This window comes from Elephas maximus, chromosome 7 (assembly GCF_024166365.1).
Source record: "Elephas maximus indicus isolate mEleMax1 chromosome 7, mEleMax1 primary haplotype, whole genome shotgun sequence".
NCBI classification, from domain to species: Eukaryota; Metazoa; Chordata; class Mammalia; order Proboscidea; family Elephantidae; genus Elephas; species Elephas maximus.
In genome coordinates this window covers 64375418-64391714 of record NC_064825.1, presented here as the reverse complement: position 1 = coordinate 64391714, position 16297 = coordinate 64375418, and the positions used below count along the sequence as shown (strand labels likewise).

Genomic DNA, 16297 nt, shown 5'->3' with positions numbered 1-16297 from the left:
GCCCTGTCACTTTGCTGAGTTCTTCTATTAGTTCCAGTAGCTTTCTTGTAGAGTCTCTGGGATTTTCTGTGTGTAAGATCATATCATCTAAGAATAGAGATAGTTTTACTTCTTCCTTATCAATTTTTATGTTCTTTATTTTCCTTTCATGCCTTTTTGTTTTAGCTAGAACTTCCAGTATGATACTGAAAAAGAGTGGTGATAAAGGGCATCCTTGTCTGGTTCCCATTCTCAAGGGGAATGCTTTCAGTCTCTCTCCATTTAGAATAATGTTGGCTGTTGTTTTTGTGTATATGCCCTTAATTATATTGAGGAATTTCCCTTCTATTCCTATTTTGTTGAGTTTGTATCAAGAAAAGTGTTGGACTTCATCAAATGCCTTTTCTACATTGATTGAGATGATCATGTGATTCTTTTTTGTTTTATTTATGTGGTGGATTACGTTGATTGATTTTCTAATGTTGAACCATCCTTGTATATCTGGTATAAATCTCACTTGGTCATGATGTAGTATTTTTTTCTGCTATGCTGTTGAATTCTGTTGGATAGAATTTTGTTGAAGATTTTTGTATCTATCTTCATTGTGAATATTGGTCTGTAATTTTCTTTTTTAGTGGTATCTTTTCCTGGTTTTAGTATGAGGGTTATGCCGGGTTGATAGAAAGAATTTGGTAGTATTCCTTCCTTTTCTGTGTTCTGGAATAGTTTGAATTGTATTGTGCCAACTCTTCTCTGAATGTTTGGTAGAATTCCCCAGTGAAGCCATCTGGGCCAGGGCTTTTTTTGTTGTTGGGAATTTTTTTTTATGACCTCTTCAATTTCTTCTTTTGTCATGAGTCTCTTCAGATTTTCTACCTCAGTTTGTGTTAGTTTGAGTAGGTAGTGCGTTTGTAGAAAGATACCCATTTCTTCTAGATTTTCAAATTTGGCCAGTGGTTTTTTAATACTATTAATCTTTTCAAAGAACCAACTTCTAGTCTTGTTGATTCTTTCAGTTGTTTTTTCATTTTCTGATTCATTGATTTCTGCTCTAATTTTTATTATTTTCTTTCTTCTGGCAGCTGTGATGTTCTTTTGCTGCTCTTTTTCTTTTTGTTCAAGTTGCAGGCTTAAGGTATTGATTTTTGGCTCTACATTTTTTTTTTTTTTAATTGTGCTTTAGGTGACAGTTTATAGCTCAAGTTAACTTCTCATAACAAAAAATTATGCATATACTGTTACGTGACACTGGTTGCAATCCCCATAATATGACAGCAAACTCCCCCTACTTTTTTGATATGTGTTTTTATTTCTATAAATTGACCTCTGAGCACTGATTTTGTTGTGTTCTAATGGTTTTGGTATGTTGTGTTTTCATTCTCATTTGATTCTAGGAATTTTTTAATTTAATTTTAAATTTCTTCTATTACCCAGTGGTTTTTAAGCAAGGTGTCAGTTTCCGTGTATTTGTTTTTTTTTTCCTTATTGTTCCTGTTATTGGTTTCTAATTTTATAGCATGATCCGAGAAGATGCTTTGTGTTATTTTTATATTTTTCAATTTATTGAGGCTTACTTTGTGGCCTAAAATATGGTCTGTTCTGGAGAATGATCCATGTGCATTGGACAAGAATGTGTGCTGTGCTGCTGTTGGGTGGAGTGTTCTGTATATGTCTGTGAGGTCGAGTTGCTTGATTGTGATGTTTAAATCTTCTGTATTTTTGTTGAGTTTCTTTCTACTTGTTCTGCGCTTCATTGAAAGTGATTTGTTAAAGTCTCTTACTGTTACTGTAGAATTGTTTATTTCTCATCAATTCTGTTAGAGTTTGTTTTACGTATTTTGGAGCTCTGTCGTTGGGTGCGTAAATACTATCATTATGTCCTCTTGGTGGATTGACCCTTTAATCATTATGTAGTACCCTTCCTTGTCTCTTATGTTGGATTTTGCATTGAAGTCTATTGTATCAGAGATTACTATTGCCACTCCTGCTCTTTTTTCATTACTGCTTACTTGATATATTTTTTTTCCATCTTGGATTTTTAGCTTATTTTTATCCTTGTGGCTAAGGTGTGTCTCTCGTAGGCAACATATTGATGGAATTTTTTTTAATCCATTCTGTTACTGTCTCTTGACTGGTGAATTTAACCCATTTACATTCAGTGTGATTACCGATAGGTACAAATTTACTGCTGTCATTTTGTTGTGCTTTTTTTTTGTGGTGGTAATGGTTTCTTTGTTCTGCTTACTTTTCTCTACTTAGTTCTTTTTGTTCATGGATTTTCTTTTCATTTCCTTTGTTGTTGTTGATTTTGTGTTTACTAAGACTTCATGGTTTTCTACTTTTTCATTTTGGTGAGTAGGTTTATAAATTTCCTTTGTGGTTACCCTGAAATTTACCTTTATCTTACTAAGTTTAAAACAGTCTATTATGTCTTGATATTGCCTTGACTTCCTTCCCATATGGAAGTTCTGTAGCTACACCATTTATTCTCCCTTTTTATTTTGAAGTTGTTACCATTTACAGATCGATGTCTCTTGTTCCTTGTTTTCAGTCTTGTAGCTTTATTTTATTTTTTGTAAATTCTTTGTTGGTATCTATCTGTATGATGTCATGTATCTTAATCTCAGGTTTTTGTCTGCTGTTGTTCTCTGTCAGAAGCACTCCCTTTATATATATATTTTTTCATGTATCTATTTTTTATTGTACTTTAGATGAAGGTTTACAGAATGAACTAGTTTCTTATCAAACAATTAGTGCACATATTGTTCTATGACATTGGTTAACAACCCTACGACATGTCAACACTCTCCCTTCTCAACCCTGGGTTCCTGATTACCAGCGTTCTCATTCCCTCCTGCCTTCCAGTCCCTGCCCTAGGGCTGGTGTGCCCTTTTAGTTTTGTTTTGTTCCACGAGTCTGTTCAGTCTTTGGCTGAAGGGTGAACCTCAGGAGTGACCTCACCACTGAGCTGAAAGAGTGTCCGGAGGCCATACTCTCAAGGTTTCTCCAGTCTCTGTTAGGCCAGCGAGTCTGGTCTTTGTTTTTGAGTTAGAATTTTGTTCTACATTTTTTTCCAGCTCTCTCTGGGACCCTCTATTGTGATCCCTGTCAGAGCAGTCAGTGGTGGTAGCCAGGCACCATTGTGTTGTACTGGACTCATTCTGGTGGAGGCCACGGTAGATGTGGTCCATTAGTCCTTTGGACCAACCTTTCCCTTGTGTCTCTAGTTTTCTTCATTCTTCCTTGCTCCCGAGGGGGTGAGACCAGTGAAGTGTCCTAGATGGCTGCTCACAGGCTTTTAAGACCCCAGATACTACTCACCAAAGTAGAGTGTAGAACATATTCTTTATAAACTGTTTTGCTAGTTGTGCTAGCTAATCCCCGAGATCATGGTCCCCACAGCCCTCAGCCCAGCAATTTGGTCCCTCAGGGAGTCTATGGAGCCACCATGACCTTGCCTTGTACAGGTTGTGCTGGCTTCCCAGTATTGTGTACTGTATTACCCTTCACCAAAGTTACGACTTATCTATTAAGTGTTTTCCATCCCTACCCCTTCACTCCCTCCTAACCATCAAAGATTCACTTTGTATGTAAACTTTTTCATGAATATTTACAGTAGTGGTCTCATACAGCATTTGTCGTTTTGTGATTGACTTATTTTATTCAGCATCATGTCTTCCAGATTCATCCATGTTACGAGATGCTTCACAGATTCATTGTTGTTCTTTACTTTTGCCCCTTTAATATTTCTTACAAGGTTGATGTCTCTTTTACAAATTGTCTTAATTTCTGTTTATCTGGAAATGTCCTAGTTTCACCATTGTATTTAAAAGACAGTTTTGCTGAATATATAATTCTCTGTTGGCAGTATTTTTCTTTCAGCATTTTATATATGTCATCCCATTGCCTTCTTGCCAACATGGTTTCTGCTGGAAAATCAGAGTTTAGTTTTAATGGTTCCCCTTTGTAGGTGACAGTTCCTTTTTCCCAAGCTGCTCTGATCACTTCGTCTTTGGTTTTGACAGGTTTGATTATGAAATGTCTTGGTGACTTTCTTTTGGAGTCTATCCTGTATGGTGTTCATTGAGCCTCTTCTCATCTTTCATGATATTAGGGATATTTTCTGCCAGCAAATTTTCAAATATTTACTCTATAATTTTTTTTTTTTTTTTGGTCTCCTGTTCTGGAATTCTGATTATGCGTAAATTATTCCTCTCTATAACTGACTCTCTTAGACCTTCTTAACTTTTCTTCATTCTTTTTTTCTGAATGTTCCTCAGATAAATTAGTATCAAGGAGTTGGTCCTCTATTTTGCTGATTCTCTCTTTCATTGATTCAGTCCTACTCCTGTGTCCCTCAGTTGAGTTACCTCTTACTGAAATTTTATTGTTAGTCATCTGGATTTCTAGATGCTGTTTTTTTTTTTTTTTTATGGTTTCTAAATGTCTATTTCATCATTTTTTTCTTGTATTGTTTTCCCGAACCCTTCTAGAGTTTTGTCTGTGTTTTCCTTGATCTCTTGGCAGGGGTGTTATATATAAGTCTTTTGAATTCGTTATTTCCATTTCTATTCCATTACCATTTCTTCCTCAAGAACGTTTCCTGGCCCTTTATTTTGGTCACTTGCTTGAGCAATCCTGTCCTACTTCTTTATGTGATTTGATATTGTCTGTTGTTTTTGAGGCATTAAGATGTTATTTATTTGATGATTGTATGTTTGTTTGCTTCATCCTGATGATTTTTTGTTTTGTTTTGATATATCCAGGCAGGTGTGGGAGGCATACAACTTTGGTCATTAGTTTGGCAACACTAGAGTGCATACCACTTTTTTCTGGGTGGGTGGAGCAGTGGCTGGGAGTGTGAGCACAGGTCTCTATTTGCTGGTTGTGCAGGGCAGCTGAGGGTGGGCTGGGTGGGTGTTAGCCACCGTTTATCATCTATCCAGTGGCACAGGAGCGGGTGGTGGTAGTCACTGAGTGAATGGGGTAGCAGGTGTGGGCGTGGTGGGTGAGCGAGAGGTGTGGTCATCACTGCTTGCTGGGTTGGAGTGGGTGGGTGGTGGGTGGGCAGATGCGTGTTGCATGGTCGTAGCTGCTCACCAGGTTGGGGGCCCGGGGTAGGTGGTAGGCAGGTATGTGTACCACTCTTCGGGTTGGGGAGGGGGACGTGAGAGGTGAGCAGGTATGTTTGCACATGTGGTTGCTGAGTCAGGGGCAAGGGGTGGGTGGTGGGGGGTGGTGTATGTGTATTTGCTGCCGCTTGCCAGTTTGAGAGCTCTCTCTTAAGATAAAGATGCACATGCAGGTTGAACATTAGGATTCTGGGATAGTTGACTGGTTGGGTTAACTGGGTTAAGTTACCTGGGTGAGTTGGGCTAGTGCGCCAAAGTTTTAGGGTATTTGAAATTGTATGAGTGTTAAAAGAAAGAAGGAATTTTGCTGTTTGTTTTTCATAAAGACTTAAGAAACTTCAGAGGAGAATTAACCTACTGGATCCCTTGGGCATATTGGCCTTGCTGGTCAAGGCTGACATACTGTCTTCCTTGCTCCCTGTCGATGACTGTTTCCTCTTGGTCCCATTAGGCATCTTTTCTATCAGATCAGCCTGAGCCCTACCTGCCCTTCCTCTCAAGATTCCTGGAAACCCAGATGTTTGCTTCTTTCATTGACAATAAAATTATGTGTCATGACGATGATGACAAAGACCCCGTGCTCCGGGTATTTGATTCTCGAGTAGACAAGATCAGGCTATTGAATGTTCGGACACCCACTCTTCGTACGTCCATGTACCAGAAGTGTACCACTGTGGATGATGCAGGTAAGGCCTCTTTGGAGCTGTTCATTCATCTCTCTTGGATTATGTCATTAACATGTCTCTGTTCCTAAACGTGCCAGCTTCTTTCTCTGTCTCTGCCTTTGCATAATTTGTTCCTATTGCTTGAAACGTTCTTTTCTGCCTTTTTGCCTGACAAACTTCTCATTAGTAAAGATGTATCAGTTAGGAATAGGTCCTGCTGTAAGTAATAGAGAACTCTAATCAGCAGTGGGTTAAACAAATATGGGTTTATGTTCCTCCAGTTTTCAAGAAGTGCAGAATTGGTGGTTACTGGTGTTGGCTCAGCTCCTCAACAAATGTAAACAGGAAACGAGATTCTATCTTTTGACTCAAATATCCTTAGCATGTTGGCTTTTGTCTTCATGTGTGTAGCCTCATTGTTGCAAGAGGCTTTGTGTTCATATTCAAGATAAGAAGCAAAGTTTGATGCCAGCTGTATCATTTCCCTTTTTATCAGGAAAGCAAAAGCTTCCCCAGAAGTTCCCAGCAACTTACATTGTCTTAAAAGCAAGAGCGATGGCATGTGGCTACCCTTAAGTGCAAGGGAGGCTGCCAAAGTGAGTTAAACTGGGTGTAATGCCACCGTGAGTAATAATGGGGGAGTGCAGATGGTTAGCATGCTCAGCTGCTAACTGAAAGGTTGGAGGTTTGAGTCCACCCAGAGGGGCCTTGGAAGAAAGACCTGGTAATCTACTTGAGAAAAATCAGCCACCGAAGACTATAGAACACAGTTTTCTGACACAAATAGGGTCGCCATGAGTTGGAATAAACTTGATGGTAACTGGTATTAGCGAGAAAGGGGGTGAGTGAATTATGAATAAGCAGTTAACAGTGTTTGCCATAAAAACCTAGCTGGTATTCTCTTTCTTTATGAAGTCTTCTCTGATACCCTTAGACTGAGATGGTTGATTTTTCCTCTATGTTCCTGTGGTGCTTTGTTCTTGCCTTTACTCTGTAGCTTCTTTTCTTTTGAGCTGCCCTTATCAGGGAATAATTTAAAGACAAGGACTATATTTGCTCATTTTCTTACTCCGATTCCCTGGTATTGTGACTAGAACATACAGATGTTAAGTTGTTTACTACATGAACGAGCAAACATACCTGTTTGTTCACAGAGCTCCTTCTAGGTTAGCTTAGGTAGAGAATAGTTTCAGTTTGAGATGTCAGACTGAGCAACATGTTCACTTCCTTGTAGGATGTTCAGTGTCGTTGTTGTACCTTTTTTGTATATTTTGTTCATTCATTTACCAAATATTACAAATACCTACTATATGCTCAGCATATGGTTAGTGCTCAATAAATATTTGCCAAATGATTGACTGTGCCAGGCATTTTTCTAGGTTTTAAAGAGAACAGACTCAAAAGCAAGTAACAATGACAAGGATACAACTGGTAATACTTTGCACAAAGTCTTGCTCTCATGGACCTTATATTCTCTAGCCTCTGTCTTTACCTTTCAGTGCCTCTTCCAGGCTTTTCATTGAGATGACAATCCTCTTGGCTAAGACTTGAGCACGTGTTGTCCGTGTAAGCCGAGTACTCTTAACACAGTCATCGTTACCTCCCAGAACACATCGGGCGTCAGGTTCCTGAACCTAGCCCAAGGCTTTGATTCTGGGCAGCTTGATGGAGATTTTTACAAACTGGGGGTTTAGAGAACCATTTCCTAAACCATTAAATTAGAACTTTCCAACCTTTTTCATGTTTTACTACACTTGACAATGACAATAGTTGTATATAACACACCAGAATAAAGGGAGTTATAATACAGTGTCAGCAATCGTCTGGATTCCTGATGGATGAGAGTCAGGATCAGTACAAAGCTGGTTTCCATGAGGTAGAGGTCAGACATGCCCTTACTCTGCAACTTTTTCACCATTTTTATTATTTTTTTATTGTACTTTAGGTGAAGGTTTACAGAGCAAACTAGTTTCTCATTAAAAAATACACATATTGTTTTGTGACATTGGTTGCCAACCCCACAACATGTCAACACCCTCCCCTTCTCGACCTCGGGCTCACCATTACCAGCTTTCCTGTTCCCTCCTGCCTTCTTGTCTTTGCCCCTGGGCTCGTGTGTTCATTTAATCTTGTTTTCTTTTATGAGTCTGTGTAATCTTTGGCTGAAGGGTGAACCTCAGGAGTGACTTCATTACTGAGCTATAAGGGTGTCCCGGGGCCATACTCTTGAGGTTTTGCCAGTCTCTCTCAGACTATTTTTTCACTATTTCTGACACTAGTAGTTACCCCCACGGCACTCTCACTTTCCCTGCTAGGTTTGATAATTCATTGCAATGGCCACTCAGAACTTAGACTGTACTCACAGTTATGTGATTTGTTAGGGAAGTAACAAGTTACAACTCTGGATCAAGATCAACTTGGTAGTAATGGGAACAATTTGGAATCAGGATCAGGAAGCACACAGGCAAAGTTGGGAAGCCTTCCCTGAGGTGGAGAGCACATCCCTCCCTTCTTCAGTGCAGAATAGCAGGGCTTTAAATGGGTTCATTTTGGTTTGACCCCCTGCTGAGAATCTACATTTTAACAAGATTCTTTAGTAAGACTCACTGGGGATCTTGTTAAAATGCAGATTCGGATTCAGTATATCTGGGAGGGGGTAGAAAGGCAAATTCTCAACAGGGGGTCAAACCAAAATGAACTGGTTTGAAGCCCTGCAGGACAGCTTCCAACCAGGGCATTTGTCTCAGCTGTTCTTGGCTGTGTAAGCAAGCAGACTCCTCTAGGCTGTGCAGGCAAGGAAGGTCCCTCTCAGCTGTACACACCCCGTCTTGGCTGTGCGGGCCTCGCTGCCTTCTGCCTCCCCACTATCGGCCTTTCTTTCTTTCCACTGCTAACGGGCCCAACTAATGGCTGGTGTAGCAGCCTTCTCAGCTCTCTTGCTGCCTTCCTAGCAGCAGCTTTTGGCCATCACCACCAGCTCTGCTGCTGGGCCCCCTTACGGGCCTCTCACTGCTGGCTCTCTGCCCCTGGGCTCCTTTTCAGGCTCTGCTGGCAGGTCCCTTCTGGGCTTCTCACTATCTTCAGTGTTACAGCCCTTGACCTGTATTACAGTTCTTTTAGGAGGTATTCTCTTCCCTTCCCTCTCTAAAAGCCTCTGTGGTGTTGGCTGCTTTTATAAGCAAACTGTCAGTTTCAAGGTGTGGCCCTCCCAGCAGGATCACAAACTGGCAATCCCCTTGGTGGACTGCAAGTCAGCTAGTCCTATCGGGTAGATTTTCAAGTCACTATTTGAATAGTAAATTGATGAATCCCTTGCAAGATTGTGGCCCAGCCAGTCATTTTGGGGAAGTCGCAAGCCTGTGAGATGTCAGTCAACTCAGGTCTTGTACAAAAGTAACATTTTCTGTAGCAGAGACTGGCTTCTTCCCTGGGCAGAAGTAACAACCCTTTGGGGGTAGAAAGCAACCTGCAAAGTCCCTGAAGTAGTTTCTGCAAAGAAGTAGGGCAAAGGTATAATTCTTCGGGGTTTAGGGGGGAAAGCCTCCCAAGCTGTTTTTCCAAAGAACCAAGGCAAAAAGCCACATAAAGGAGCTCATTTCACCATAAGAGGAGTCTGCTTAAAGCTGGAGACTACAGAGCTAAAGGGTCTGGTCGCTCCAGGCCTGGCCCATCTGCCACAAGGGCATCTGTAATCCATTTGTTGTGCACCACAGAATAGCTATTTGGTATTCTGGTCTCAGTTGTGCCCAGGATATGTGGTCTCCTGGACCTGTTAGAATGTAGGATTTGGGATATGGAAGAAAGGGTTTACTAACCCACTTCTGTATGGCTTGTTCCAAAAAAAATGAGTGACAGAGAGCCTTTAGGTAACTTTATGGTCTGCTCTCAGGAATCATAGGAACATTTTTGCTATTGGTATTATCCCTTAGGTATGCACCAGAGGTGTGCACTCCAGGTCTGCTAGAGCAGGGTGCTTCCCACTGGCCTCAGGTCCCTAGCCTGGAGGAGTAGTTCAGTTACCTCACTCCGTCCCACATGGGTACCTCAGTTTATAGAACCAGTCTGATTGGACAATGGTAAAAATAAAACTAAAGGGATCTTTTTGGAAACCTTAAAAATGTTACAATTAGAAGGGAGCTTGATGGTGATCAACTTTACCCACTCTCTAATTTTACAGAGAAAGATGTTTTTTTTGGTTCACCACTTTATCCACAGGTCCTAGAATAGTGCGTGGCACATTTTAGACACTTAATAAATTCTGTTGAATGAGAGTAAGGGTGGGGGTGGGGGAGTGAGGGAGGCCCAAAGCGAGAAGGTGGCTTGACCTAGGATACATAGCAAGGCCCAAAATTTGTGATATTTTCACTTGGGTCTAGAAAACACCAGGAGAGTTACCAGCTTTTTTTTTTTTTTTAATTTTTGAAGTATAATTGACATACAATAAAGTGCAGATATTTAAAGTTTTGACATATGCATACACCCACATCAAGAATTAGCAAACATATCTATCACCTCCAAAAGCTTCTTCCTGTCCCTTTTTAGCACCTCCATCCTACCCTTCCTCAGACATTATGGCTTTTACCTCTGAAAGTTTGAGTCTTTTTTTTGTCTTCCATGTCTCTAATTTTTTTTTTAATTTATGAAATACGGTTATAATAACTATTAGTATCCTTGTTTACTAATTCTAATATTTGTGTCAGTTCTTGGTTGGTTTCATTTGATTTTTTGCCTCATGGGTCATATTATCTTGCTTCTTGACATGGCTGGTAATCTTTGGATACCAGACACCATAAATTTTACCTTTTTGAATTCCAGATATTTTTGTATTCCTATAAGTATTTGGTCTTTGTTATGGGATGCAGTTAAGTTACTTGGAAATAGCTTGATCCTTTTGGATTTTCCTTCTGGAATTTGTTCAATGGGACCACAGTGACCTTTAGTGTATGGCTAATTATTTTGCACAACTGAGGTCAGACCCTTCTGAGTACTCTACCTAATGTCCCATAAATGATGAAGTTTTCTAGTCTGGCAAGTGGGAATGGGTGCTATTCCCAGCCCTGGATGAGCACTGTGTACTTTTTTTTTTTTCCTAATCCTTTCAGATGGTTCTTTCCCTGAACTCAGGTAGTTTTCCTACCTGTTGTTAGGTGCCATCAGGTTGGTTCCAATTCATACCTGTACTGATTAGTTGCTCTACTGAATACTCAAGGGGGACCCTTTGCAGATCTGGGTTCACTCTCTGGGTAGCTCTTTCCTCTCTAGTACTCTGCCTTGTTCATTCTAGCTGCATTGGTCTCTTTGATCTCTTAACCTTTGTCTCCTTAACTCAGGGAGTCTGCTGGGCTCCACCTGGGTGTCCCCTCCCTGCACTGCAGGCAGCCTGAAAACTCTTAAGGCAGTTAGCTGGGGCAATTGTAGGGGTTACCTCATTTGTTTTCTTTCTCTCAGGGATCATTACCCTTTTGCCTGATGTCTACTATTTGAAAACCATTGTTTCAAATATTTTGTCTTTTTTTTTTTCGTTGTTTCAGGCAGGAGGGTAAATCAGCCTTTTTTATTCCTTCTTGGTTGAAGCAGAAGGGTAGCCAGCTTTTTTTTACTTTTTGTTATGCTTTAGATGAGAGTTTACAGCTCAAGTTAGTTTCTCATACAGAAATTTATACACATATTATTATGTGACCTTCGTGGCTATCCCTGTAATGTGACAGCACACTTTCCACCCCAGGTTTCCTGTGTTCCTTCAACCAGCTCTAATCCCTTTCTGCCTTCTCATCTCACCTCTGGACAGGAGCTGGGCATTTAGTCTTATGTATCTACTCGAGATAAGAAGTACACTCTTCATGAGTATTATTTTATGTTTTATAGTCCAGCCTAATCTTTGTCTGAAGAATTGGAGAGTAGCCAGCTTTGAAAGAAACGTATGACTTGTTTTTCTTCTTCTCATCCAGAGAAAGCAATTGAGCTGCGTCTGGCAAAAATTGACCATACTGCAGTTCACCCCCATTTACTCGACATGAAGATTGGACAAGGGAAGTATGAGCCGGGCTTCTTCCCTAAGTTGCAGTCTGATGTGCTTTCCACTGGGCCAGTCAGCAACAAGTGAGTCAGCCCCAGGGATTCCTTGATCTAGCTTCCTAGCCCCAGTGATAAGGTCATCCAGTGCCTGGGCCCAAGGAGTATCCTCAGAAGACCCCGGAATTTTGTAAAGCACATATGGAGAAGACCCAACCTATTCAGGTTGTTCCCTTGTTCAAACAAGAAAACTGGTGGTAGAATATCTGTACCTCCTGTCTCCACTGTGCAAATTTGAATAGCTCCACATGCCCATTACCTTCAAAAAGCCAGGCTGCAGATGGGGTAAAATCATCTCACAACTGAATGAATATCCTACAGTACCTAGCTAGCATTGTGCCTTCAGTCAGCAGTGGTAGAAATAATTGGAGCCTGAACCAAAGGAGATAACTTAGCAGAGATGCCGCTCCGTTTTAGTTGCTTTTGGAGAGGAGTGTATCAAAGCCTAGATAGAATAGAAAGAGTATGTTTCTGGATTTGCATGTGAAAATTTTATAGGTGTTTCAAGAGAGGTATGTCCGTGTTTCCTTGGTAGTTATCTCTTTTTTGTTCAGTCACTGATCTTTAAGCTGCTCTTCCTCATGGTCTCTGTGTTGTGTCTGGTGACTTCTTGGTGGTACCCTTGCCTAACATTGACCCCTAGACATTCAAGCATGCGCCTGTCAATTGACCTTACCTTCTTAGTGGGAGGGTCTTAATTGCCTGCTTTGATTCTGTCAGGTGGACAAAAAGGAACGCCCCTGCCCAGTGGAGGCGGAAGGATCGGCAGAAGCAGCACACAGAACACCTGCGTTTAGACAATGATCAGAGAGAGGTAAGACAATGACATAATAACCAGGAATGACCCTGTTATCATGCTATACTTTCCTTCTCTTTCCCATTTCTTTGGCCCCTGATCTAAGTGTCCCAGCAATGACCTTTCCCCATAAAGAAGGGATATTGGTAAGGCTAGTTCCTGAAGCCTGATACCCGAGCTTGGGTTAAGACAAATCAGGATTTAGGAAATTTTGCAAGAGGCAGCTAGCACCTAACTTTTAGATCTTCTCCCAAACCAGAGCCTATTTGCACCTCTATTCAGGAATGATAAGTCAGTGCTTAGAAGAGAGCTTATCACTGTCCTTTCCTTACTCGCTCATGCATGATATTCAGTCATCCTTTGCGGGGTGTGTGTGTGAGTGTGAGTGATGGAAACCTCAGAAGATAAGGGTCTGAAACTTTGGGGAGTCCTTTTAAAATTGATTAGCCTTTTTTTGGAGAGAGAAGGGGAAAAAGCTGAACTTTGGTTAATGCCGTGAGTCTGTAACCTGGTTATGTGTGGGTGTGCAACCCTTTTCCTACTTTTTCTATATTTTTATTTAAAACAGAGGACCAAAGGAGAGGAATATTACCAGGTGCCTGGGAATTGAGGATTCTTGCATTTACTTCCTGAATCCTCATTGTTTGTAAGCTGAGTTTCTCACAGGTCTTTAAACCAATCCCCTGCTGAGAATTTGCATTCCCACCCCAGATATACTGAATCAGAATCTACAGTTAAACAAGATCCCCAGGTGATTCTTATGTATAATAAATTCTTGGGAGCCACTGGTCTACTAGTGGGTCTCAGAATTGGTCCCTATCCTGCAGCATCAGTATCACCTGGGAACTTGTTAGAAATGCAGATTCTCAACCATACCCACACCCTTCCAGTCGATTCCGACTCAGAGCTAACAATAAACAAACACCAGAAGATAAGCTAGATAACTGGGATCTCCTAAAAATTAAACACTTACGCTCATCAAAGGCTTTACCAAAAGAGTAAAAAGAGAACCTACAGACTGGAAAAAAATTTTTGGCTATGACAAACCTGACAAAGGTCTAATTTCTAAAATCTGTAGACAAATCCAACACCTCTACAACAAAAAGACAAATAATCCAATTAAAAAATGGGCAAAGGATATGAACAGACACTCCATCAAAGAAGACATTCAGACAGCTAAACGACACATGAGGAAATGTTCGTGATCACTAACCATTAGAGAAATGCAGACAAAACCATAATGAGATACCATCTCACCCCAGCATTACTGGCATAAATAAAAAAAAAAAACAGAAAATAGCAAATGTTGGAGAGACTGTGGGGAGCTTGGAACTCTTACGCACTGCTGGTGGGCATGTAAAATGGTACAGCCATTTTGAAAAAGAATATGGTGCTTCGTTGAAAAGGTAGAAATAGAAATACCATATGATCCAGCAATGCCACTCCTGGGAATATATCCTAGAGGAATAAGAGCCGTCACTTGAATAGACATGTGCATACCCATGTTCGTTGCAGCATTGTTCAGAATAGCAAAAAGATGGCAACAACCCAAGTGCTCATCAATAGTTGGAAAAACAAACTGTGGTACATGCACACATGGAATACTATGCAACAATAAAGAACAATGATGAATCTGCAAAGCATCTCACAACATGGATGAACCTGGAGGGCATTATGCTGAATGAAATAAGCCAATCACAAAAGGACAAATCCTGTATGAAACCACTATTTTAAAAACTCATGAAAAGGTTTACACACAGGAAGAAACAATCTTTGATGGTTTCTAGGGAGGGGCAGGATGTCGAGGTAAAAACACTAACTAGACAATAGATAAGGGGTAACTTTGGTGAAGGGTAAGATAGTACACAGTTCTGGGGAACTCAGCACAACTTGATCAGGGGAAGGTCATGGAAGCTTCATAGACAACATCCATACTCCCTGAGGGACCAAATTACTGGGCCGAGGACTGGGGATCATGATCTCAGGAAACATCTAGCTCAATTGGCATAACATAATTTATAAAGAAAATGTTCTACATTCTACTTCAGTAAGTAGCATCTGGCTTGTGAACAGCCACCTAAGCTACTCCACTGGTACCATCCCATCTGGAACAAGGCAGAATGAAGAAAACCAAAGACACAAGGGAAAGATTAGTCCAAAGGACTAATGGACCACAACTATCACGGCCTCCACCAGACTGAGTCCAGCACAACTAGATGGTGCCTGGCTACCACCACCAGCTGCTCTGACAGGGATCACAATAGAGGGTCCTGGACAGAGCTGGAGAAAAATGTAGAACAAAATTCCATCTCAGAAAAAAAGACCAGACTTACTGGTCTGACAAGAGATTGGAGAAACCCTGAGAGTATGGCTCCGGACAACCCTTTAACTCAATACTGAAGTCACTCCTCAGGTTCACCCTTCAGCCAAAGATTAGACAGGCCCATAAAACAGTATGAAATTAAATGGGCATACCAGCTCGGGGGCAAGGATGAGAAGGCAGGTGGGGACAGGGAAGCTGGTAATGAAGAATCTAAGGTTGAGAAGGGGAGAGTGTTGACATGTTGTGGGATTGGCAGCCAGTGTCACAAAACAATATGTGTGTTAACTCTGTAATGAGAAACTAATTTGTTCTGTAAACCTTCATCTAAAATACAATTTAAAAAAAGATAAAAATACTGTTGTGCAGATCGTTAAAAAAAAATTATCAGCAGGGGCTCGAACCAGAACTGGAACAAACCAGTTTGAAGCCCTGGTTTCTCAGCTCATAACTCGTTTCCAGTAAAGTTTCTAGTATAAACCTCAAGTTAGAGAATCTGCCTTACTTAATGGCAGAGAAGTTGTGAAAAGGGGTCTCACCTTCACAAACCTATTTCAGGAACTTCTCTTTGAGAAAAGACCTGCAAGTTACATTTTATACAGATGAAACCCAGTAAAGCATATTGTTTTTATATGTGTCAGGCACTTTGCCTTTGCTGTTTTTTAAAGGACTAAATTAAAATTACAAGGTATGCTTATGAATTTTTAACTGCTGATTTGCAGGATAAAGTTGTGCCTAGAGTTTTTTTGTGAAGGTAGTATAGGGGAGTGTTGGCTATTGATGTTATTTTAAAAGCCTTCCTTGAATCTTCCATCTCATTCCATATTACTTTTTTCAGCAGTGTTTATGGAACATTTTTCTTGGGTATAGTCAGTATACTAGGTAGGCACTTTGAAATATGAAGATGACAAATGTAAGGATTGCAAAGAGATAGCCTTGTCCTCACAGAATTCCAGTTTATTAGGGAAGGGAAGTAAGGTACACAGATAACCTCAGTAGAAGAGTCTTTTGAAAGGGCCATAAAGAGGCAATCGAATGTTTGATCACGGATTAGAGCGAGGAGAGGTCAGTTCTGCCTGGAGTAATGACCAAACAAGACTGTTAGGAGGAGCCAGCACTTATTTAAGCCTTGAGTAAGGATAGGATTGTTAAAGAGAAGGAATAGCATTCAAAGTAGAGGAAATGTCAGGATTAAAAGCTTGGTGGTTTTTGTGTAAAGGAGGCTGTGATTAGAATGTTTTGGAGAAAGGAAATACTGGAGATAGCTAGCTAGTAGGAGGCGCAGGCAGCAGTACTTCAGAAACCCTGGTGGCTTAGTGGTTAAGAGCTACGG

The 16297-nt window shown here is 40.8% G+C and overlaps 1 protein-coding gene across 1 annotated transcript in view; it reads left to right on the top strand.

Annotated features, from left to right (window-relative positions):
• Positions 1 to 16297, top strand: part of DENND5A (DENN domain containing 5A) — a 113986-nt gene that overhangs the window by 70865 nt on the left and 26824 nt on the right. Inside the window, exons 8-10 of the mRNA XM_049890339.1 lie at positions 5563 to 5797; positions 11725 to 11875; positions 12569 to 12662. Coding sequence (XP_049746296.1) covers positions 5563 to 5797; positions 11725 to 11875; positions 12569 to 12662 — 480 coding nt within the window. The remainder of the gene's footprint in view (positions 1 to 5562; positions 5798 to 11724; positions 11876 to 12568; positions 12663 to 16297) is intronic.